Raw genomic sequence first — 26305 nt, 5'->3', positions numbered from 1 at the left:
ACTTTACCCCAGTCCTCAGCAGTCCAACCCCTGTACCTTTGCAGAATATCAGTCTGTCCCTGATGTTTTTCCTGGAGAGAAGTGGCTTCTTTGCTGCCCTTCTTGACACTAGGCCATCCTCCAAAAGTCTTCGCCTCACTGTGCGTGCAGATGCTTTCACACCTGCCTGCTGCCATTCCTGAGCAAGCTCTGTACTGGTGGTGCCCCGATCCCGCAGCTCAATCAACTTTAGGAGATGGTCCTGGCGCTTGCTGGACTTCCTTGGGCGCCCTGAAGCCTTCTGCAGAAATGCAGTGGAAATGTTTTTTTGGTATTCAGTTCATTTGCATGGCAAAGAGGGACTTTGCAATTAATTGCAATTCATCTGATCACTCTTCATAACATTCTGGAGTTTATGCAAATTTCTATCATACAAACTGAGGCAGCAGACTTTGTGAAAATGTATATTTGTGTAATTCTCAAAACTTTTGGCCACAACTGTACTTGCTTCCCGACTCTCAGCGTACACCGTTACACACAATGAAACAATAAACGTGCAAGGATTAGCGGGAGACAGCTGAGCCCATTCTGGAGAGTTGAGTGCATGAATTTTTGAATTGTTTTATTTAATTAGGCAAGTCAGTTAAGAACAAATTCTTATTTACAATGCCGGCCTACGCTTCGCCACACATCCCTCTTCTTCTTGTTGCAATATTTGAAATGATACTCAAGACACATTATCGTCACACATATTTGAGATACTTTTCACTGACAGTCGCAACTCAATCAGCTAGACATATTGCCACGTGCGCTGACCAAATTGCGGGATTCCCAAATAGGCATAGGCCTACACACTTGTGATTTAAAACAATCCACGGGGGGAAAAACTATATAAATTGTGTGGCTAAGTCATGCTCTCTGAAGTATTTTGAATGTTTTTATTTAGACAGGAGTAATTATATAAATTTTGACAAAACATCAATTTAGTTTAGGGGAAACCAGCATCCTAACAGTGCACCCGCCAACTTTTCTTTCCAATTTGCAAGAGGCTGAAACCAGACCTCTGTATATAATGACGAGATCCTGTCCCAAAGGAGGGAAAGGTTTAGGTCTACATATTATGCCCATAGAAAAGCATTGGGCTTCTTCTGGACAGATTTTGGCGAGAGTGAGCCCTCTCTCTTCGCCTCTTCCTCTCTGCTGAAAAATAGAGTCTGGCTTACTCACTCAAGTCACACACATGGTGACAGGATTAACTCACACAGGTGCACTTTAGTATGCCATAAATGGGGGGGAGCAAGACAGTATAAGAGCCAGTGAGTGAGAGAGAGAGGGGGAGAGAGAGAGTCCCAATACAAAGGAGAAGAGAGCCAGTGAGCGTGAGAATGCTATTTTTTGCTGTTTTTACCTTTCATCTGATTCTCAGTCCCGTTAGGACAGTTGGATGCAGCATGACTCTGCATATCAGCACAAAACACAAACACCACTGCTGCCAGCTACTCTATACCTTGGCTTGACATCTACTTACACTAGTCAACAGACAACAAATCTCTGCATACTAAGTTGTGAGTGTATGACCATACAACAGTATCAAGCCAGTAGCAGTATGGTAAACAACTCGCATTGCTCCATCCTCTTACCATTCCAGGCCAAAGATCCCGTAGAAGACGGTGCTGTGTACATCCGGGCCCTCCAGTACGAAGACGCTACGCAGCACATTGAGGTGGAGCTCGTAGTCAGGAACGGAGCACACCAGCCTGGCCTTCAGGAAGGACGTCCACTTCCTCTGCAAGGTCCTCTGGCCCCCCCAGTCACCCTGGAGGGAGGAGAGCGAGGTTAGAGATAAACAGGTCATCAGAGTCACACAAACGCACATCAACACAGGTTTGCTCATGGTCATACATACCTATACCACACACTCATACATTATACACACAGAGACAGGTGCACACACACACTAACACAACCCCACTACACACTAGAAGCATTACCAAGTACCACTGTATGAGAGTGTTTGGTTCTGGCTCACAGTGTGCCTACTTGAGCATATTTACTCTAATTGTATTTCGGGCAGCAGCAGCAACAGCAGAGGAGGTGCTCGGAGGCGATGGCATTGAGAAGAAGCCTGAATGGGCAGATTGTGCACCTCATTTAGAGCAGAGACTTCTCGTCTCTTTGTTTGTCGGGGTTTTAATACATCACCACTGGAAACATATTGTGTGATTCAATGTTGTTTCTACTTCATTTCAATGAAATGACGTTCAACCAACAAAGAATTGACGTCTGTGCCCAGTGGGTTGCGCTTCATTTCTGTTTTTCATAAAAAAATATTTCTACCCAGCCTCTGTACTTTATCCTTCAGAAAATACAGTAGTCACAGTAAACAAAGTAAATTAAACAAACACAAAACAGCACACATCACTCAAAAGTTTGGACACACCTACTCTTTCAAGGCTTTTTCTTTATTTTCACTATTTTCTACATTGTAGAATAATAGTGAAGACATCAAAACTATGAAATAACACATATGGAATCATGTACTGTAGTAACCCAAAAAGTGTTAAACAAATCAAAATATATTTGAGATTTGAGATTCTTCAAAGTAGCCACCCTTTGCCTTGATGTCACGTTCCTGACCTTGTTTTCCTTTTGTATAGTTGTGTTTAGTGGGTCAGGACGTGAGCTGGGTGGGCAGTCTGTGTTGTTTGTTCTATGTTAAGTGTCAGGTTTAATTGACCTTGTATGGCTCTCAATCAGAGGCAGGTGTTTTACGTTTTCCTCTGATTGAGAACCATATATAGGGAGGTTGTTTCACATTGTTTGTTTGTGGGTGGTTGTCTTCCGTGTCTGTGTCTGTGCACCACACGGGACTGTTTCGTTTGTTCGTTCGTTTGTGTCGTCGGTACCTGTTCATGCGTTCTTCGTGTATATGTAAGTTAGTTTGTTCAGGTCTGTTGACTTCGTTTATTATTTTGTAAATTCTCAAGTGTGTTTAGTTTTCGTCTTGTTTAATAAATATCATGTCATATCACAACGCTGCGCTTTGGTCCAATCCCTACTCCTCCTCTTCTTCCGAAGAGGAGGAGGACAACCGTTACACTTGATGACAGCTTTGCACACTCTTGGCATTCTCTCAACCAGCTTCATGAGGTAGTCACCTGGAATCCATTTCAATTAACTTCTCTGGGATATGTGGGACGCTAACGTCCCACTTGGCCAAAAGCCAGAAAAAATGCAGCGCGCCAAATTCAAATATATTACTATAAAAATCAATCTTTCATGAAATCACACATGAAAGACACCAAAATAAAGCTCCACATGTTGTGAATCCAGCCAACATGTCTGGTTTCAAAAAGGATTTACGGCGAAAGCACACCGAACAATTATGTTAGGTCAGTACATAGCCACAGAAAAACACAGCCATTTTCCCAGCCAAAGATAGGAGTCACAAAAAGCAGAAATAGAGATAAAATTAATCACTAACCTTTGATGATCTTCATCAGATGACACTCATAGGACATCATGTTACACAATACATGTATGTTTTGTTCGACAATGTGCATATTTATATCCAAAAATCTTAGTTTACATTGGCGCCATGTTCAGAAATGCCTCCAAAATATCCGGAAAATTTCAGAGAGCCACATCTAATAACAGAAATACTCATCATACACTTTGATGAAAGATACATGTATTACATAGAATGAAAGATACACTTGTTCTTAATGCAACCGCTGTGTCAGATTTCAAAAAAACTTTACGGAAAAAGCACACCATGCAATAATCTGAGACGGCGCTCAGATATAACAACATTTCTCCATGTTGGAGTCAACAGAAATAAATATTCCCTTACCTTTGATGATCTTCATCAGAATGCACTCCCAGGAATCCTAGTTCCACAATAAATCATTGTTTTGTTCAATAATGTCCATTACTTATGTCCAAGTAGCTACTTTTGCTAGCATGTTTAGTACACATGTCCAAACGCTCGCGCAGATCCAGGCGAACGTCGAACGAAAACTTCAAAAAGTTATATTACAGGTCGAATAAACTTGTCAAACTAAGTAGAGAATCAATCTTCAGATGTTGTTATCATAATTATTAAATAACGTTCCAAGCGGAGAATTCCTTTGTGTCTACAGAAGTAATGGAACGCAAGGCGATATCATTTGGAAAGCGCATGACCAAGAACTGGCACTCTGCCAGACCACTGACTGAAACACCTCCCATCTGGCCCCACATCACAGTAGAGGCTTCATTCAACGTTCTACAGACTGTTGACATCTAGTGGAAGGCGTAGGAAGTGCAAACAGATCCATATCTTACTGGGATTTGAATTGAAAATCGACCATCCTCAGAATTCTCACTTCCTGTTTGGATTTTTTTCTCAGGTTTTTGCTTGCCATATGAGTTCTGTTATACTCACAGACATCATTCAAACAGTTTTAGAAACTTCAGAGTGTTTTATACCCAATAGTAAAATAATATGCATATATTAGCATCTGGGACAGAGTAGGAGGCAGTTCACTGAAAATGCTGCCCCCTATCACAAAGAAGTTTTAACAGGTGTGCCTTGTTAAAAGTTAATTTGTGGAATTTCTTTCAGCTATGGCCAATAGCTTTTTGGGCTGCTAGCCAAGTAGGCCTGCCTCAAGCATGGATGCCACATCTGGCAACTGGATGGCTGTGCGGTAGACCGTACACCGTAGATGCTGGTTGCCAATGGAAAGGAGGTTGGGGATTTGCTGAGAAGCAGACAGACCTGTGGCACGCCTCCAGTTGTAGTCTGGCTAGCGACTAATGTGAACTCTGTGTCTGCGGATCTGTCGCCGCCACAACTGTCATCATCATGGGCGACTGCCACTGTGCCATTGGGGTGAATCGAGCCCTCCCCCCTCCACCCCCAGATTTAAATCTGCATGGGCTGCTGTGGCCCAGTTAGGGCTGGATCCATCACATTCTACCCCCCACCATCACCACTTCCACAGGGCAGACATGTCCCCATTCCCAGAAAGCTGCATTTTTGTATACAGGGGTACTGCAAGCATGAAACAATGGAGATGACAGTTACACCAGGCACAGCCAAAGAGAGAGGAGGAGGAGTGAAAAAAACAGCCTTCTGTATCTCCAGGAGTGGTTTCTGGGCATGCTGATCTCCAATGAAATGAGGTGGTGAGAGAGGGGGGGGGGGGGAGTGGGAGGAAGAGAGGGGGAGAGGAGAAAGAGTGACAGAGAGAAAGAGAGAGAGAGAGAAAGAGAGAAAGGGGATGGGGTGGAGAGAGAGAGAAATGGGGAGAGAAAGAAAGACTGCCATTGGAGCGGGCTTGGTGGGCTTCTACTCTGCCTGGCAACAGTGGCACACCAAGAAACCCCTCCGAATGCAGCTAAGACAGCCTCCCGAGTGGCGCAGTGGTCTAAGGCACTGCATCGCAGTGCTAGCTGTGCCACTAGAGAACCTGGTTCGAGTCCAGGCTCTGTCACAGCCGGCTGCCACCGGGAGACCCATGGGGTGGTGCACAATTGGCCGAGCTGAGATGTTCCCGTCGCGCACTAGCGACTTCTGTGGCGGGCCGGGCGCAATGCATGCTGACAGGGTCGCCAGGTGTAAGGTGCGGCTGGCTTCCGGGTTAAGCAGGCGTGGTGTCAATACGCAATGTGGCTTGGCTGGGTTGTGTTACTGAGATTACTCACCACAAAATCTACTTAATCCTTTCATCACAGGAGCCCTTTATTCATAAAGACGCTGCCGTAGAAGGGTGAGCTGGGGTTCTAGTCCGATTAAGGAAAAGGTCAAACCACCCTCCGCTTCCTACTATATTACTTGCTAATGTACAGTCTCTGGACAATAAACTGTGTGAGATCAGAGCGCATATTTCCTACAAGAGAGAAATGAGCGACTGTAACAATCTGCTTTACAGAGACTTGGCTGATGGAGGAGGTGCTTGATCAGGCTAACAGCCTGGCAACAGTGGTGTTTCCATACATCGCGCAGACATGGAAAAATAACTTTGTGGGAAAAACAAAGGCGGAGGAGTATGATTCATGATCCACGACTCATGGTGGGATTGTACGAATGTACAAACCCTTAATAGTTTCTGTTCCCCTGACCTGGAATACCTCACAATCAAATGCCAAACCAATTATCTCCGAGAAAATTCACAGCTGTGAGACAAACAACAGATAATTCACAGCTTTTTGTATCACAGCTGTGTACATCCCCCCCCAAGCCTACACCACGCTGGCACTCATGGAATTACACAGGACTTTGAACAAATTGGAAACAGCATATCTCAAGGCCGCATCCGTTGTCGCCGGGGACTTGTAAGGAAATTTTTTTGGGATACAAAGCCCTCCTTCACCCCCTCCTTCTGCAAATCAGACCATGGCTCCATTCTGCTCCTCCCCACCTATCGGCATAAGTTAAATCAGGAAGCACACGTGGTAATGTCTGTTCAACGCTGGTCTGACCAACCGGAATCCATGCAAAAGGACTGTTTTGATCACGCGGGCCGTCTCTGGGAATAACATAGATGAATACACTAACTCTGTCTCTGGGTTTATTGGTTTATTTGGATCCCTAGAAGGCCAGCATCCCGGAGTCGCCTCTTCACTGTTGACGTTGAGACTGGTGTTTTGTGGGTACTATTTAATGAAGCTGCCAGTTGAGGACTTTTGAGGCGTATATTTCTCAAACTAGACCCGCTAATGTACTTGTCTTCTTGCTCAGTTGTGCTCCGGGGCCTCCCACTCCTATTTCTATTCTGGTTAGAGCCAGTTTGCGCTGTTCTGTGAAGGGAGTAGTACACAGCGTTGTACGAGATCTTCAGTTTCTTGGCAATTTCTCGTATGGAATAGCCTTAATTTCTCAGAACAAGAATAGACTGGTGAGCATCAGAAGAAAGTGCTTTGTTTCTGGACATTTTGAGCCTGTAATCAAACCCACAAATGCTGATGCTCCAGATATTCAACTAGTCTAAAGGCCAGTTTTATTGCTTTTTTAATCAGAACAACAGTTTTCAGCTATGCAACATAATTGCAAAAGGGTTTTCTAATGATCAATTAGCCATTTAAAATGATAAACTTGGATTAGCTAACACAACGTGCCATTGGAACACAGGAGTGATGGTGACTGATAATGGGCCTCTGTACACCTATGTAGATATTCCATTAAAAATCAGTTTCCAGCTACAATAGTCATTTACAACATTAACAAGGTCTAAACTGTATTTCTGATCAATTTGATGTTATTTTAATGGACAAAAAAATGCTTTTCTTTCAAAAACAAAGACATTTCTAAGTGACCCCAAACTTTTGAACTGTAGTGTAGGTAGAGTTTTGGGGCTCCCGAGTGGCGCAGCGGACTAAGACACTGCATCTCAGTACTAGAGGCGTCACTACAAACCCTGGTTTGATTCCAGGCTGTATCACAACTGGCTATGATTTAGGGCGGTGCACAATTGGCCCAGCGTCGTCTGGTTTAGGGTTTGGCCGTCATTGTAAATAAGAATTTGTTCTTAACTGACTTAAAGATTCAATAAAAAAAGGGCGGGCTTCTGAATCTTCCTGCGGTTGCAGTTAAAAAATATATATATACTGTATATTACACATATAATATATTCCTTTATTTTTATTACAATTTTTTTTCTTTGCTTCCTCTTGGGACCCGGCAAGCCTCTGCATTAGTCCAGCCCTGAATATGACCCAGGTTATCACTCTACTAAATAGCAGAGTGCATACCAATAGTGTTGGGTCTGTGACATCCACTTGTATTGATCATATATTGTCCTCCCCCACCCTCTTTTTACACTGCTGCTACTCTCTGTTTATTGTATATTGTCACTTTATTTATATATTTTTATTTAACCTGGCAAGTCAGTTAAGAACAATTTCTTATTTACAGTGATAGCCTACCGGGGAACAGTGGGTTAACTGCCTTGTTCAGGCGCAGAACGACCGATTTTCACCTTGGGGATTCGATCTAGCAACCTTTCAGTTACTGGCCCAACGCTCTAACCACTAGACTACCCCAATCTTAATGAGTGTAGACAGCCTGCTGCTGCCATTCTGCTTATCGTTCAGGCACAGAACGACCGATTTTCACCTTGTCAGCTCGGGGATTCGATCCAGCAACTTTTCAGTTACTGGCCCAACGCTCTAACCACTAGACTACCTGCCGCCCCACTCTTAATGAGTGTAGACAGCCTGCTGCTGCCTGCTGCCATTCTGCTTATCGTCAGATGGGAGGAGGAGAGGAGGTTGGGGCACACGTGGGTAACTTAGGGGCCCTGCCTTAATTGGGTAACTGATTAATAAAACAATTTAAATAAACTGCATAATAAATAAATGTGACTGGTCAATTGTGTGAGTCGGGGGCTGGGCCCAAGCCCATAGGGTGCCCAAGAGAGTAAAAGTTTTTTTTAAAGGCAGGTGAACCTGCAACCACAGCACTTCAATAACACTTGAAATTATATATTCTTTAAGCATTACAGGGATACGGTTCTGAATATATACAGCAACACCTCCCCCATAGGCATTCCTGTATCTTCTGTAGATGTTAGATCCTTGTATTGCTACTGCTGTATCATCAAAGGAATTTCTAAGTGAGTCTCAGAAATGGCTAATATATTCATGTTATCTGGTGTTAGCAAATTATTGATTTCATTACATTTATTTCTAAGGCTACATATATTAATATGGGCTCATTTTAGCCCTTTCCTGGGTAACTTATCAGAGATATACATAATATGAAAAAGAGCAAACAAAGCAAGAAAAAAAACATTATTCAGCAGTCCATCAACCAGTTGGTGTGTGTAAGTCTGTGTGTGTGTGCTGAGGAGTTGAAGCTACGAACCCACAGGCTTGGCTCTCTGATGACTTCCAGGCTTTTGGGAGGGAGGGTGTACAATGAGCCTGTCATAGCGGATGTAAGCAATGTCCGCATGCACTCTGGCAGTTTTAACGGATGGGATCAGTTCTTTCCTCTTCTGGCGCACAGCTTCAGGATAGTCCTCGTTGAGGAAGATATACGTTCCTCTCAAGTTCTTGGCCCTTTTCAGAACAGCTACCTTGTCCTTGAACCTCAGGAACTTGAACACTATCGGCCTGTGCCTGTCACCTGGGCCAGAGGTGGGTTCTACAGTCCTGTGGGCGCGCTCCACCTCAATCTACCTGTGGTTCATATTCAGTTTCTCATTGATAATTTCCCTCACTTTGTCCTCAGACTCCATCCAGGTCTCATGTGGAGATTTTGCAATTCCATCCACAACAATATTGTTCCGCATTGATTGTCCCTCGAGATCTGATTTCTCCGTTATTGTTATCATACAGAGCTGATGTCCTCTCTCAATGACTTTGCGGTCATCTTGCCGTTCTCCTGGTTAAACTCATTGAGCTGACCCTGGGAGAACTGAACACTATTCTTCAGGTCCTGGAACTCTCTGGTCAGATCGTCCATTCTTTTATTAGTTGACTCCACCAGTATTTGGACACACCTGAAGCTATTTTCTTGTTGTTGTGACAACTGCTTGTATAACTCTTTTTGTTCATTCAAAAGATCCTTCACCTGTGATAGAGAGACACCACTGTCCTCAACGGTATTCCCAATGGTGTTGGTCTTTGTCATTGGTAGCGACATAGTCTAACGCTGGTACTCCACGCAGTTCCAACCAGCACAGCTCGCAGGGCCGTTGGAAACAGCAACAAACAGCTGGGATTTAAATCAGCCACAAGCCCGCGAATATCCGCGGTCCCAACCACAAGGGCTAACCGCGTCGCGGGCTGTGTTCAAACTGTTAAGGAAATCTGGCTAGCTTGATATGCTTCGCCAAGCAGCAGTTCTTCAGACCTTAGGGTTTGGCAGTACGTGTGTAATTGGTTCTTCAAGCTTCTGAGATTGAGGTGAGTCCCACATGTGAGATATCTCACTCCTAATACCAGAGAACCTGGGTTACGCAAGTAACCTCGAGTTTCCTTGTGTTTGATACCGTTCCATTCATTCCATTGCAGCTATTGAGCCATTTCTCTGCTTTCTCCCTCCATTGAGTTGGGCAACCCCTAATGCCATAACACATGTCCCCCTTCAGGCCTACCTTGCAGATGCGGGCCACCCGTGCCACCCTGGTCTGGCTGGGGTAGGCCATCTGCTCCTGGTTCCTCTCCGTGAAGAAGAAGTAGATCTTGTCGTCGTCGCCCACTGAGCTGTTGACACTCTCCTTCAGCAGCGCCGAGCCCACAAAGTCCGCCTCTGCTCACACAATAACAAAAACAGATCATCACACTGTGTACATTCTGTCCAACTCCTGGCAAAGCACATACTATGGAGAGATTAATGTTATTGTAATCCTCATACCATGCCACCTACTGATACAGAGGATAATGTAGGTGGAAAGCAAGGATAACCACAGTATATGAATTAGAGTATGCTAAGATGAAGGCAGAGCTTGTATTATGAAGGAATGAATATTAAATGCCCTATATTTTCGGCCAGTACCACAGTTACTACCACACTTGGGTTCAAATAATTTGATTTGATAATATTTACTGCATTTTAATGACTTTCATATACATTTCAAAACAATTATTTAGACAAAGTTTATTTGAAAATACAAGTAGTTCAATATTGCCGGAATGTATTTGGAAATTGGAATGTATTGTCATGTATTTACAACTAACTCTATTTGAAGTAGTGTATTTTCAAATACTAATACTTTACCCATTGAAGCCCCCACCCAGTTTAACTTGCATGTTCAGGACAGCCCAAGGGGACCCCGAAAAATAGAAATAGTTGATTTGGCCAGTAAATTTGAAAATACTCAAATACACAGAAAATAAGTATTTCAAATACAAATATTTAAATATGCATGTATTTGAACCCAGGTCTGCTTAGTACCATATAGTTGTAGTATAATGTATCAGAATTACAGTTTACATTGGTATTCCAAAATTGCATAGCTGTAGGGATCAAGCAGGACCACAGTGTCCGGTTCAGGGGCGTAGGCATGGGTGGGTCTGGGTGGACACAGGCCCACCCACTGGGGAGCCAGGCCCTGCCAGGCCCACCCAATCAGATTGAGCAAAAACAAAAACAAAATACATTATTATTATAAAAATGCTTCTCCACACACAAACGAATTTCAGGCTATGCCCCTGGTCCGGTCTGGAGCGTGAAGTCAAGAGCTCTGTTGGTCAGCTACTGCGTAGCAACCTAGTGGTGCCAAAAACCCTGGTCTGCCCTAGAAAGCCTATATAAATTACAATCGCCAGAACACTGGCACACCAATTTTTTTTAGATGGACGTTTTGGGCTCCCCAAGGTGAATAAAGTTCCCTACAAATTGAGACATTTAAGTAACTAGTGATCCATTCTGACAACAACATTTGTCGTCACACAGGACCACATGCTGACACAGACCAATCACGGACCAGCAGGCTACGAGAAGGCTCCATAGACGTTAAGGTTAACTCTATCAGGCAGGATAAAAATGACTATATCGACCTTGATCTTTTGCTAGTTATGGCCACTTTCACCATGATCCTTAGATAGTTTTTGGTGCCATTCAGCCCCATTCAGCAATATGGCGCGTTTCAAATTCAAATGCTTCTGCCCATCAGGAGTTTTCTTTAGAAATACGCGGATAACGTCAGCACTGTCACTATCTACTGGTTTTAATGTCTATGGGATCTAACCACAAAATGAAACCAATGTCTATAAGACAGCCTCTCTTTACCCAGCAGCCATCTGGTGGGGGCCTCCTCTGTCCTCAGAGTGGGGAAAGGGAAGTTCCGACGGACATCCGGAGAGCTGCGGAACTCATACTGGGAGGCTGAGAACATCTCACCGTCTGCAATCAGGACCAGAGAGATGGAGGGGTCAAAGAGAGAGAACACAGAACAGGGGATAGATGAGTTTCTCTCAGTTCATTCTTAGTGGTGGGTTAGGGCAAAATAGTGCAGCCCAGGGGGTAGATTAGGGTTCTTACCCACAAGGAGGCCGGTGTAGCCCTTGGCTGGGTCGCAGGGACACCTGTCCCTGCCCTCTTCGAAGCCAGAGGAGAAACTGAAGCGTTCCACATCCTGATAGAAAAGAGAAGAGAGAGGATCAATAACTACAGTAGGGGAATATAAATCAAAACCATCACCAAAGCAGGTAACCCAGCATGCTAATAGAGCACAGTATGAATCATAATACCCATAAAACCTAGCGGTCAAACACAGAAATGGTTCCAATCGATTTAACACCCTTAATTTTCCCATAAGGGGTTTTAGAAACACTTAAAATAATCAAATCAAAGTGTATTTGTCACATGCGCCAAATACAACAGTGAAATGCTTACTTACAAAATAAGGGCTGTGTTTTTTTAAATGTATTTTACCTTTAGGCAAGTCAGTAAGAACAAATTCTTATTTTCAATGACATCCTAACTGGGTTAACTGCCTTGTTCAGGGGTGGAACGACAGATTTTTACCTTGTCAGCTCGGCGATTTGATCTTCCAACCTTTCGGTTACAAGTCCGACACTCTAACCACTAGGCTACCTGCCGCCCCTTTTGTGTAGGCTTACCCTGGCTTCAGTGGTCGAAAAAGTACCCAAAGTCATACTTGAGTAAATTGTCATACTTGAGTACAAGTGAAGATACCTTAATAGAAAATGACTTAGTAAAAGTGAAAGTCACCCAGTAAAATTATACTTGAGTAAAAGTCAAAGTATTTGGTTTTAAGTATACTGAAGTATCAAAAGTAAATGTAATTGCTAAAATATACTTAAGTAACAAAAGTAAAAGTACAAGTATAAATAATTTCAAATTCCTTATATTTAGCAAACCAGACAACATAATTTTCTTTTTTTTCATTTACAGATAGCCATGGGCACATTCCAACACTGACATCACAGAGGCAGTAGAAATTGACCAGGGATGTTAACTTGATAAGTGTGTGACCATTTTCCTGTCCTGGTAAGCATTCAAAATGTAATGAGTACTTTTGGGTGTCAGGGAAAATGTATGGAGTAAAAAGTACATAATTTTCTTTCGGAATATAGTGAAGGAAAAGTAAGTTGTCAGTTGTCAAAAATATAAATAGTAAAGTAAAGTACAGATACCCCAAAAACTACTTAAGTAGTACTTTAAAGTATTTTTACCTAAGTACTTTGCACCACTGCCTGGTGTGATGTTTTGACAACCGTGTAAATCTATCTAGGACAACGTGACTTTTATCAATATATAAACCCTGTATTTATTCCCCAAAAATGAAACATTAATTAGCTGCTAATGTGGCTATCATACAGAACTACAAATGCCTGTCTCAAGCTTCACGTCACTCACCAGGGCCATGATGATCTGGACGAGACTGCCAAATCGAAGCAAAGGTAAGAATATCTGGATTAACTATCTAATGTTAGCTAAATTTAGTAATGAGTAAATTGGGTAAATTTGTTTAAATTGACAATTCTGTGAACTGTCTAGGGCAAGTTTTGAATTTACACAATACCTGTAATCTAGCTAGTCTTGAGGCAACAGTGTGCTTATTTTACTGCAGGAAGACATTGATCTGTTTGCTGTTACCCTCTGGACAGCAGATTACTAGTATAGCTACAAGGAAAGGTAATGTAACCTTATTTAGTCCTATTTGCATTGGTGAGTTTTAAATGAATTGGTATTCACACATTTGTTTTTCAGGTAGAATTACTGTCATGTTATTGATGCCAAATTGCCAACATTATTCCAGAACCAATGGGTGAGCCTGAGTCTTATCACCTCCACTAGGAAAGCTGTTTCCACTTCCTGTAATATTTCAGTCATTGCAGGAAGTCCAGAGGAGCAGGAGTGTGTGAAGGGTTTCGTCCCAGCCCAACTCTAATACCTGATAATCAACATAACAAATCACAGCGATAGGCTATGATTTGTAATCAGGTATGCTTTGTAATCAGGGGTGGATTCATATACTGTAGATGTTATTGATATATAACGCACGCTCCACTCTCAAGTTGAACTTGTTGACTGATGCCAAGGCGATGGTTGGCGAAGATAAAGGGAGCGGCTGCAGACCAGAAGACTGCAGCCAAGGCATCACTGGTCCACACCTGCCCTGTCCTATCTATTTGTAAATTAATGTACTGGCCTTTGTGGTAGTAATTTGTGTAGTAATTTGTTGCATCGTATTGCTCAGTTTATCATTTGTGTCAACTTTGAATTCAATCTTAGCCACAGATTGTTAACTTAATTCATTTTGTACTTGACCTTTATAGACGCAGACCCGAAGACATTCAAGCAGCACTTTGAGAGCATGTATCCAAAGTCTTCAATGGTCCCAGTACTGGTTGATGTGCAGGCCTAAGTGACCACACACACTCAAATGGAACTCCAGCTAGGGTAAGATTCTTTCATCATTCACACACAGTAGACATAGTCCATGCTTTTGTCACTTCTAGGTTAGACTACTGCAATGCTCTACTTTCCGGTTACCTGGATAAAGCACTAAATAAACTTCAGTTAGTGCTTAACACAGCTGCTAGAATCTTGACTAGAACCAAAAAGAAATAGCATGTTACTCAAGTGCTAGCCTCTCTAAACTGGCTTCCTGTTAAAACCTCTTCGGGCTAGGGGACAGTATTTTCACGTCCGGATGAAAAGTGTGCCCAAAGTAAACTGCCTGCTACTCAGGCCCAGAAGCTAGGAATCAAATAAAATAAAATTTATTTGTCACACACATGGTTAGCAGGTATTAATGCAAGTGTAGCGAAATGCTTGCGCTTCTAGTTCCAACCATGCAGTAATATCTAACAAGTAATATAACCTAACAATTTCACAACAACTACCTTATACACACAAGTGTAAAGGAATAAATACGAATATGTATATAAAAATATATAAATGAGTGATGGCCGAATGGCATAGGCAAGATGCAGTAGATGGTATAGAGTACAGTATATACATATGAGATGAGTAATGTAGGGTATGAAAACATATAAAGCGGCATTGTTTAAAGTGGCTAGTGATACATTACATAAAGATGGCAAGATGCATTAGATGGTATAGCGTACAGTATATACATATGAGAAGAGTAATGTAGGGTATAAAAACATTATATAAAGTGGCATTGTTTAAAGTGGCTAGTGATACATTTAGTGATACATTTAATTACATCAAGATGGCAAGATGCAGTAGATGGTATAGAGTACAGTATATACATATGAGATAAGTAATGCAGGGTAAGTAAACATTATATAATATAAAGTGGCTAGTGATGATTACATCAATTTTTCCATTATTAAAGTGGCTGGAGTTGAGTCAGTATGTTGGCAGCAGCCACTCAATGTTAGTGATGGCTGTTTAACAGTCTGATGGCCTTGAGATAGAAGCTGTTTTTCAGTCTCTCGGTCCCTGCTTTGATGCACCTGTACTGACCTCGCCTTCTGGATGATAGCGGGGTGAACAGGCAGTGGCTCAGGTGGTTGTTGTCCTTGATGATCTTTTTGGCCTTCCTGTGACATCGGGTGGTGTAGGTGTCCTGGAGGGCAGGTAGTTTGCACCCGGTGATGCGTTGTACAGACCTCACTACCCTCTAGAGAGCCTTCCGGTTATGGGCGGAGCAGCTGCCGTACCAGGCGGTGATACAGCCCGACAGGATGCTCCTGATTGTGCATCTGTAAAAGTTTGTGAGTGTTTTTGGTGACAAGCTGAATTTCTTCAGCCTCCTGAGGTTGAAGAGGCGCTGCTGCGCCTTCTTCACTACACTGTTTGTGTGGGCGGACCATTTCAGTTTGTCCGTGATGTGTACGCCGAGAAACTTAAAACTCTCCACCCTCTCCACTACTGTCCCGTCAATGTAAATAGGGGGCTGCTCTCTCTGCTGTTTCCTTAAGTCCACAATCATCTCCTTTGTTTTGTTGACATTGAGTGTGAGGTTATTTTCCTGACACCACACTCCGAGGGCCCTCACCTCCTCCCTGTAGGCCGTCTCGTCGTTGTTGGTAATCAAGTTTACCACTGTAGTGTCGTCTGCAAACTTGATGATTGAGTTGGAGGCGTGCATGGCCACGCAGTCGTTGGTGAACAGGGAGTACAGGAGAGGGCTGAGAACGCACCCTTGTGGGAACCCAGTGTTGAGGATCAGTAGGGTGGAGATGTTGTTACCTACCCTCACCACCTGGGGGCGGCCCGTCAGGAAGTCCAGGACCCAGTTGCACAGAGCGGGGTCGAGACCCAGGGTGAGGGAATAGCTACACTGTTTGTATTCGGTCATGTTTCCAGTCACCTTGCCCTGATTAAAAGCAGTGGTTCGCGCGTTCAGTTTTGCGCGACTGCTGCCATCAATCCTTTTCCTTTTTTTTCCCCCGTTTCTGGTTAAACTCGCACACCGAATCAGCGTATTCGCCAATGTTGTTGTTCGCCGCAATGCAGAACATATCCCAGTCCACGTGATCGAAGCAATCTTGAAGCGTGGAATCCGATTGGTCGGACAAGCGTTGAACAGACCTGAGCGCGGGAGCTTCCTGTTTTAGTTTCTGTCTATAGGCTGGGAGCAACAAAATGGAGTCGTGGTCAGCTTTTCCGAAAGGAGGGCGGGGGAGGGCCTTATATGTGTCGCGGAAGTTAGAATAGCAGTGGTCTAGGGTTTTGCCAGCCCTGGAAGCACAATCGATATGCTGATAGAATTTGGGGAGCCTTGTTTTCAGATTAGCCTTGTTAAAATCCCTGGCTACAATAAATGCAGCCTCGGGATATGTGGTTTCCAGTTTACATAGAGAGTCCAATGAAGTTCTTTCAGGGCCGTCAATGTGTCTGCTTGGGGGGAATATACACGACTGTGATTATGATCAAAGAGAATTCTCTTGGTAGATAATGCGGTCGGCATTTGATTTTGAGTAATTCTAAGTCAGGTAAACAAATGGACTTGAGTTCCTGTATGTTCTTATGATCACACCACGTCTCGTTAATCATAAAGCATTACACCCCCGCCTTTCTTCTTACCAGAGAGATGCTTGTTTCTGTCCGCGCGATGCGTGAAGAAACCAGGTGGCTGTACCGACTCAGATAGCGTGTCTCGAGTGAGCCATGTTTCCGTGAAACAAAGAACGTTACAGTCTCGGATGTCTCTCTGGAATGCTACCCTTGCTCGGATTTCATCTACCTTGTTGTCAAGAGACTGGACATTGGCGAGTAGTATGCTCGGGAGCGGTGCGCGATGTGCCCGTCTACGGAGCCTGACCAGAAGACCGCTCCGTCTGCCCCTTCTTCTACGGCATCGTTGTTTTGTGTCGCCGGCTGGGATCCGATCCATTGTCCTGGGTGGTAGGCCAAACAGAGGATCCGCTTCGGGAAAGTCGTATTCCTGGTCGTAATTTTGGTGAGTTGACGTTGCTCTTATATCCAATAGTTCCTCCCGACTGTATGTAATAAAACCTAAGATTACCTGGGGTAACAATGTAAGAAATAACACATAAAAAAACAAAATACTGCATAGTTTCCTAGGAACGCGAAACGAGGCGGCCATCTCTGTCGGCACCGGAAGTTTTATTGGATATAATTGGTTTAGATTTAGATAGAAAACACTCTAAAGTTTCTAAAACTGTTTGAATAATGTCTGTGAGTATAACATTACTGATATAGATATTTTGTAGTCATGTTGCGCGAGTTAGAACCGGTGTTTTTCTGGATCGAACGCGCCAAATAAATGGAAATTTTGGAGATATAACGATGGAATTAATCGAACAAAAAGACAATTTGTGCCAACAAAAGAAGATCTTCAAAGGTAAGGCATGAATTATATCGTAATTTCTGCATTTTGTGTCGCGCCTGGCGGGTTGAAATATGAATGCCATGTGTTTGTTTGGTGGGGTGCTATCCTCAGATAATCGCATGGTTTGCTTTCGCCGTAAACCTTTTTGAAATCTGACACGTTGGCTGGATTAACAAGTGTAGCTTTAATTTGGTGTATTGCATGTGTGATTTCATGAAAGTTTAATATTTATAGTAATTTAATTTTGAATTTGGCGCTCTGCCATTTCACCGGATGTTGTCTAGGGGTTCCGCTAGCAGGAACGTCTAGCCGTAACAAGTTAAGGCAAGGGCTGATTTCAAGGTTTTACTGCTAACCTACAAAGCATTACATGGGCTTGCTCCTACCTCTATTTCCGAATTGGTCCTGCCGTACATACCTACACATACGCTACGGTCACAAGACGCAAGCCTCCTTATTGTCCCCAGAATTTCAAAGCAAACAGCTGGGGGCAGGACTTTCTCCTATAGAGCTACATTTTTATGGAATGGTCTGCCTACCCATGTGAGAGATGCAGACTCGGTCTCAACCTGGCCGGTTCCCCTCTCTCCACTGGGATTCTCTGCCTCTAACCCTATTACAGGGGCTGAGTCACTGGCTTACTGGTGCTCTTCCATGCCGTCCCTAGGAGGGGTGCGTCACTTGAGTGGGTTGAGTCACTGACGTGATCTTCCTGTCCGGGTTGGCGCCCCCGCTTGGGTTGTGCCTCGGCAGAGATCTTTGTGGGCTATACTCGGCCTTGTCTCAGAATGGTAAGTTGGTGGTTGAAGATATCCCTCTAGTGGTGTGGGGGCTGTGCTTTGGCAAAGTGGGTGGGGTTATATCCTGCCTGTTTGGCCCTGTCCGGGGGTATCGTTGGATGGGGCCACAGAGACTCCCGACCCCTCCTGTCTCAGCCTGCAGTAGTTTATGTGTCGGGGGACTAGGGTCAGTCTGTTATATCTGGAGTATTTCTCCTGTTTATCCGGTGTCCTGTGTGAATTTAAGTATGCTCTCTCTAGTTCTCTCTTTCTCTCTTTCTCTCTCTCGGAGAACCTGAGCCCTAGGACCATGCCTCAGGACTACCTGGCCCGATGACTCCTTGCTGTCCCCAGTCCACCTGGCCGTGCTGCTGCTCCAGTTTCAACTGTTCTGCCTGCGGCTATGGAACCCTGACCTGTTCACCGGAGGTGCTACCTGTCCCAGACCTGCTGTTTTCAACTCTCTAGAGACAGCAGGAGCGGTAGAGATACTCTGAATGATCGGCTATGAAAAGCCAACTGACATTTACTCCTGAGGTGCTAACCTGTTGCACCCTCGACAACCACTGTGATTATTATTATTTGACCCCGCTGGTCATCAATGAACATTTGAACATCTTGGCCATGTTCTGTTATAATCTCCACCCGGCACAGCCAGAAGAGGACTGGCCACCCCTCATAGCCTGGTTCTTCTCTAGGTTTCTTCCTAGGTTCTGGCCTTTCTAGGGAGTTTTTCCTAGCCACCGTGCTTCTACACCTGCATTGCTTGCTGTTTGGGGTTTTAGGATGGGTTTCTGTACAGCACTTTGTGACATCAGCTGATGTAAGAAGGGCTTTATAAATACATTTGATTGATTGATTGACATCGTGTCAACAAAATGCTGTCTTCAATGCTTAAGGCCAGGCACCACACCCTCATAGGGTACTTTTCCCCCCTTAATCATATCACAATCAACTTTTACCAGTTAAATGTAGACACAAATTTCTGAATATTATATATTAAACATTTTCTGAAATATGTTATTAAAATATGCAAATGAGGTGATATCTCATTAAATATGCTAATATTTCCATATCGCGCAAATCCATTTTTCAGGACACTGGATGAAGTCAGCCTAAATATTTTAATTGAATTTTGTTAAGACACTCCATGATGGGACATGTCCAGAGCAGATCTATCTGTAAAATACTAAAGACATGTATGTAAAATGCATTTTTGGCATATTTTTCCATAGAAAATGTAATCTAGAATATAAATAAATAAGCATATCAACAATTCCCTCTAGGCAGGTCTGGAGAACATATCTATTCAGATGCTTCTGAAGCTGAGAAAAATTAGTTGGCGTGTGGGAAGAGTCTGCCTTTCGGGAAATTGCAGTGAAAGACAAGTACACTGAATTTAGACTACCAAACACCTATTTAGAAAGGGGAAAGAGAAAAGGCAACCTAGTTGCCTAGTCAGTTGTCCAACTGAATGTATTCAACTGAAATGTGTCTTCCGCATTTAACCCAACCCCTCTGTGACCCAATAACCATCTGTTCAAAGTAAGTTACTAAATATAGTCCAGTTTGTAACAATCTCTATGAAATGGGCTTTTAAATGATGTGTCATTTAATGAGTGAGATTTGAAATCATTGATGTATGTCCTTTTTTTAAGTGTTTCAAACTCATTAAAATGTTGATGAAGGTAGTATGATAAACTTAAGAAAATATACATTTTCATCAAGTTTTTGTCATTTTTATGGTTAACCTTTTGAAAATACTAATATTAATGGACCAAAACACCAACAAATCTCAAAATTGAAAGGTAGATGCAAGAATGTCATTTCATTCTGTGGTGACTGGCCTTAAGTTATATTGTGTATGGCTCAATTTGTTGAAATGCTGTGGTCACTCATCGTCTTTAATGTTGTGATTCACATACACACAATGACCATGATATGAATGCTGCAACTGACAGAATGACTACGATGGACAACGCTGAGACCCCGATTATGACCGGACATTGGCCCGGATTTTTGTGACAATGACCTAAAAGGGGTGCAGAAACACTCCAGCACCCCATTTTATGTTTATTCGATGACCAACCATCCCTCTAGCTACCCCTTATTCCAGACTATGCCTTTTATGCCCGATGGTCCCTCAACTTCACACACTTTGGAACTCTCCATCTTATCTCTATAAACCCACCCTACCGTCGCCCAATTTCCCTATGCTGCTTCCTTCACTACTACTTTTGATGTGATTACATCGTTTTTAATTAAAGTGCTGTGGTGTACTGTTTTTGCTACCTTTTTTTTCCGCTTGTGTAATGCCGTTCTCCTGCTTATTCTAGGGTTCAGACTGAATGCAGTGTTAAACGGGCTGGTCACAATTGACAGCGGCAACATGGACCTGTTAAATTGACAAGAAGGGTGTTGATACAGCTGCGTGTAGGCATGGCTTCCTTGTTTTGAGTCCGTTTCTCATTCTGCTGGAGTTCAGCTAGCATTTTATATTAAACATATGTCACGTTCCTGACCTATTGTTCCTTTTTCTTTTATTTATTTAGTTGGTCAGGGCGTGAGTTGGGGTGGGTTGTCTTTGTGTGGTTTTTGTATTGTCTAGGGTGTTGTATGGTTTAGGGGGTTAAGTAGAGTAGATGGTTTAGTGTTCAGTGTAGGTGTCTAGGAAAGTCTATGGTTGCCTGAATTGGTTCTCAATTAGAGACAGCTGGTTATTGTTGTCTCTGATTGGGAGCCATATTTAAGGCAGCCATAGGCCTTAGCTGTTGTGGGTAATTGTCTATGTCTATGTGTAGTGTTTGTGTCAGCACTATTTATATGTATAGCTTCACGGTCGTCAGTTTGTTATTTTGTTAGTTTATGTATAGTTGTTCGTTTCTTGTTTTTTCTCTCTTCTATAATAAAAGAAGATGTCTTTTGCACACGCTGCGCCTTGGTCCTCTCTCTCACCCAAAGACGATCGTGACAGAATTACCCACCAATCTAGGACCAAGCGGCGTGTCAAGCGGCAACAGGACCCACCTACACAGGATTCATGGACATGGGAGGAGATACTGGATGGTAAGGGACCTTGGGCACAACCGGGAGAATATCGCCTCCCTCGTGAAGAGCTGGAGGCAGCTAAAGCCGAGAGGAGGCGATATGAGGAGGCAGCACGGAAGCAAGGCTGGAAGCCCGTGAGTACAACCCAAAAATTTCTTGGGGGGGGCCTTAAAGGGAGTGTGGCGAAGTCAGGTAGGAGACCTGCGCCTACTCCCTGTACTTACCGTGGAGAGCGAGAGTACGGGCAGACACCGTGTTACGCAGTAGAGCGCATGGTGTCTCCTGTACGCGTGCATAGCCCGGTTCGGTACATTCCAGCTCCACGTATCGGCCGGGCTAGATTGAGCGTTGAGCCGGATGTCATGAAGCCGGCCCAACGCATCTGGCCACCAGTGCGTCTCCTCGGGCCGGCTTACATGGCACCAGCCTTACGCATGGTGTCCCCGGTTCGCCTACATAGCCCGGTGCGGGTTATTCCACCTCCCCGCACTGGTCGAGCGACGGGGAGCATACAACCAGGTAAGGTTGGACAGGCTCAGTGCTCAAGGGAGCCAGTACGCCTGCACGGTCCGGTATTTCCGGCGCCACCTCCCCGCTCCAGCCCAGTACCACCAGTGCCTACACCACGCACCAGGCTTCCTGTGCGTCTTCAGAGCCCTGTGCCTCCTCCACGCACTAGCTCTATGGTGCGTGTCTCCAGCCCTTTACCACCAGTGCCTACACAACGCACCAAGCCTCCTGTGTGTCCCCAGAGTCCTGTGCGTCCTGTTGCTGCTCCCCGCACTAGCCCTGAGATGCGTGTCCTCAGCCCGGTACCACCAGTTCCGGCACCACGCACTAGGCCAAATGTGCGTCTCCAGGGTCCAGTATGCACTGTTCCTTCTCCCCGTACTCGCCCTGATGTGCGTGCCCTCAGCCCGGTACCACCAGTGCCGGTACCACGCACCAGGCCTATAGTACGCTTTGAGAGTTCAGTGTGCCCTGTTGTTGTTCCCCGCACTAGCCTGAAGGTGCGTGTCCTTAGCCCGGTACCTCCAGTTCCGGCACCACGCACCAGGCCTACAGTGCGTCTCAGCCGGCCAGAGTCTGCCGTCTGCCCAACGGCGCCTGAACTGCCCGTCTGCCAAGCGGCGCCTGAACTGCCCGTCTGCCAAGCGGCGCCTGAACTGCCCGTCTGCCCAACGCCGTCTGAACTGTCCGTCTGCCAAGCGCCGCATGAACTGTCCGTCTGCCAAGCGCCTTCAAAGCCGCCCGTCTGCCATGAGCCTGCAAAGCCGCCCGTCTGCCATGAGCCTACAGAGCCGTCCGCCAGACAGGAGCCGCTAGAGCCGTCCGCCAGACAGGAGCAGCCAAAGCCTTCCGCCAGACAGGAGCAGCCAAAGCCTTCCGCCAGACCGGATCAGCCAGAGCCTTCCGCCAGACCGGATCAGCCAGAGCCTTCCGCCAGACCGGATCAGCCAGAGCCTTCCGCCAGACCGGATCAGCCAGAGCCTTCCGCCAGACCGGATCAGCCAGAGCCTTCCGCCAGACCGGATCAGCCAGAGCCTTCCGCCAGACCGGATCAGCCAGAGCCTTCCGCCAGACCGGATCAGCCAGAGCCTTCCGCCAGACCGGATCAGCCAGAGCCTTCCTCCAGACCGGATCAGCCAGAGCCTTCCGCCAGCCATGAGCAGCCAGATCCGTCAGCCAGCCATGAGCAGCCAGATCCGTCAGCCAGCCATGAGCAGCCAGATCCGTCAGCCAGCCATGAGCAGCCAGATCCGTCAGCCAGCCATGAGCAGCCAGATCCGTCAGCCAGCCATGAGCAGCCAGATCCGTCAGCCAGCCATGAGCCGTCCAGCCAGGATCCGCCAGAGCCGTCATCCAGCCAGGATCCGCCAGAGCCGTCATCCAGCCAGGATCCGCCAGAGCCAGCCAGCCAGGATCCGCCAGCCAGCCAGGATCCACCAGAGCCAGCCAGCCAGGATCCGCCATCCAGCCAGGATCCGTCCCTCAGTCCGGAGCTGCCGTCCCTCAGTCCAGAGCTGCCCCTTATCCTGGTGCTGCCCCTTATCCTGTTGCTGCCCCTTATCCTGGTGCTGCCCCTTATCCTGGTGCTGCCCCTTATCCTGGTGCTGCCCCTTAGTCCGGTGCTGCCCCTTAGTCAGGTGCTGCCCCTTAGTCCGGTGCTGCCCCTTAGTCCGGTGCTGCCCCTTAGTCCGGTGCTGCCCCTTAGTCCGGTGCTGCCCCTTAGTCCGGTGCTGCCCCTTAGTCCGGTGCTGCCCCTTAGTCCGGTGCTGCCCCTTAGTCCGGTGCTGCCCCTTAATCCAGTGGGGTTAATGTGGAGGGTGGCCATTTGGAGGAGGCTACGAAAGCGGGTAGTGACTATGGTGGGGTTGGGACCACGACCAGTGCCAGAGCCGCCACCGTGGACAGACGCCCACCCAGACCCTCCCCTAGACTTTATGCTGGTGCGCCCGGAGTTCGCACCTTAAGGGGGGGGTTATGTCACGTTCCTGACCTATTGTTCCTTTTTCTTTTATTTATTTAGTTGGTCAGGGCGTGAGTTGGGGTGGGTTGTCTTTGTGTGGTTTTTGTATTGTCTAGGGTGTTGTATGGTTTAGGGGGTTAAGTAGAGTAGATGGTTTAGTGTTCAGTGTAGGTGTCTAGGAAAGTCTATGGTTGCCTGAATTGGTTCTCAATTAGAGACAGCTGGTTATTGTTGTCTCTGATTGGGAGCCATATTTAAGGCAGCCATAGGCTTTAGCTGTTGTGGGTAATTGTCTATGTCTATGTGTAGTGTTTGTGTCAGCACTATTTATATGTATAGCTTCACGGTCGTCAGTTTGTTATTTTGTTAGTTTATGTATAGTTGTTCGTTTCTTGTTTTTTCTCTCTTCTATAATAAAAGAAGATGTCTTTTGCACACGCTGCGCCTTGGTCCTCTCTCTCACCCAAAGACGATCGTGACAACATATCTTACACACCCAGTTGTTTCTCCATTTGTAACTCACCCACCGAAAATCACAATATGCTGTTTTATATTTTGGTCTAATTCCTGAAATGGAAAAGCAGAAGAATCTGTGCGCTCTTGGATAAGTTAGTAATAATAATTAATATGGTGCTCTTCAATGTCCCAGGTTTCTGGCATTGATGAATAAATAATGTAATTTTTACTTCAAGTCAGATGTTTATGTTATGTATGAAAGGCATATGTATGCATTGTTTACTATTTAGATTTATTTCATTGATGTAATTGTTGGAGTTCGGGTGTTTAACGTGATTGATGGGTGACTAGGTCTATTCTTGTCAAATAAATATGCTTATTCATTCGTGATTATGGATGCATTCTGCAATGAGTTAATCTGGTTTTGAATCTGCAACAAGTTAGATCTGAATTTCTTAAAATATAGCAGTGCATTCTGACACCATGAATTGAAATAGATTTCACCTCGTTCATATAGATGGCAGAAATAATAAAGGATTTGAATATAGACTGCCACTGGCTGAAGGAGAAAACGATGTTGCTAATTTAATCTAGGAAGCTAGCTAGCTTCTTTGCAAAAATCTGGCCTAGAATTCGTAGCCCATTGTAAATATCTGACTGCTACTAGGTTAGTATTATGTTCAAGACACAAGACCAAATGCATAAATAAGACCACAAATATTAGTTAAATAAAATATGGAACAGTAAATGAAAATTTTCAACATATCTTTCATTTTGGATCAAGGAAGCTAGTAGGCAGCTAGTTGACAGCAAAGGTGTCAACTAGAGATGACGTGCAGGAGCTTGCAGGGATTTGTAGTGTTGCAGGACGTCTCATTGGATGCTAATTAGCATTTTTGAATCATCTGAGAGTAAATAGAGCTGAATATATTGATAAAAGTCACCTTGTCTGAGAGAGATTTACACTGTTATCAAAACGTCACGCCAGGGAAAGCCTACACGAAACACAGACCTTGTTTGAAGTGGTTCTAAGATCTCCTTTGGGAAAAATGGATGATGAAAAAATGTTTGGAACCATTTCCGTGTTTAACCACTAGGTTTTATGGGGATTATGACGTGTCCACAGTAGGGCTCTATGGGCAGTTTGTTGGGAGCCGGAATATAAACCAGGAAATCCTCAGCAAAAGGAAGGACAGCTCTTACTATGTAAGCACAGAGGGGCCTGAAGGCGTGCGTGCCACAGACGTACAGGTGAGTCTCATTGTACCTCTGCAGGAAGCGGATGTGATTGTAACAATCTGTCTGTAGGAGACACAACAGTATGGTTATACATCTATATAACATCAACCTAATCTTGAAGGCTAATGCATTCACTTGACTCCTTCTTGATCAGGAACACATTATAATAACAACACCACATAATTGTTATACTAGATAGGGCCATCTAAGAGAGAGCGAGAGCGAGTTTGTGTGTTGAGCAGTGGGTGCTACACGTCTTTGGTTATACCTGATTGTCTTTTCCTTTGTTGAGACACTGCTTCTTCTGCTCTGCAGAAGCTTCCCAATCAATCTGCAAACATCGGGAGACAGTAATGACCACTCAGTGGGAGCATGGGGCAGTGTACCATGGCAATATTTCAATACTGCAGTGAATACTCCATTTTAATACTCCAGTTACTCCCATCAACTACATCATTGTGTTTTAATCTATTCTATTGGCCCGTGGGTAAATTTGCCCCCTACATTTAATCCAATACTCACACTGCAAAAAATGTATATAATATAATATATAATTATAGGATTTACTGAATCTCCTTAAGGCTATTATTAGCCTGTCC

At 44.7% G+C, this 26305-nt stretch overlaps 1 protein-coding gene and 1 long non-coding RNA gene across 6 annotated transcripts in view; one reads left to right on the top strand and one right to left on the bottom strand.

The window, feature by feature from the left end:
- Nucleotides 1-26305, bottom strand: part of LOC120060903 (semaphorin-4G-like) — a 76328-nt gene that overhangs the window by 10012 nt on the left and 40011 nt on the right. For all 5 annotated transcript variants that reach the window (XM_039010331.1, XM_039010333.1, XM_039010330.1 and 2 more), the window contains 6 exons: nucleotides 25975-26037; nucleotides 25671-25769; nucleotides 11957-12050; nucleotides 11705-11818; nucleotides 10068-10222; nucleotides 1620-1795 (listed from right to left, as the gene is read on the bottom strand). In XM_039010331.1, the coding sequence (XP_038866259.1) occupies nucleotides 1620-1795; nucleotides 10068-10222; nucleotides 11705-11818; nucleotides 11957-12050; nucleotides 25671-25769; nucleotides 25975-26037 (701 nt within the window). The remainder of the gene's footprint in view (nucleotides 1-1619; nucleotides 1796-10067; nucleotides 10223-11704; nucleotides 11819-11956; nucleotides 12051-25670; nucleotides 25770-25974; nucleotides 26038-26305) is intronic.
- Nucleotides 1633-14626, top strand: LOC120060905. Its single transcript, XR_005478282.1, has 4 exons — nucleotides 1633-1814; nucleotides 12833-12928; nucleotides 13261-13341; nucleotides 13512-14626. It is a non-coding gene; the product is annotated as an uncharacterized LOC120060905 (long non-coding RNA).

Source organism: Salvelinus namaycush, chromosome 16 (genome assembly GCF_016432855.1).
Source record: "Salvelinus namaycush isolate Seneca chromosome 16, SaNama_1.0, whole genome shotgun sequence".
Classification (NCBI taxonomy): Eukaryota; Metazoa; Chordata; class Actinopteri; order Salmoniformes; family Salmonidae; genus Salvelinus; species Salvelinus namaycush.
Note: the sequence above shows the minus strand (reverse complement) of the source record. Positions and strands in the feature narration are given on the sequence as shown.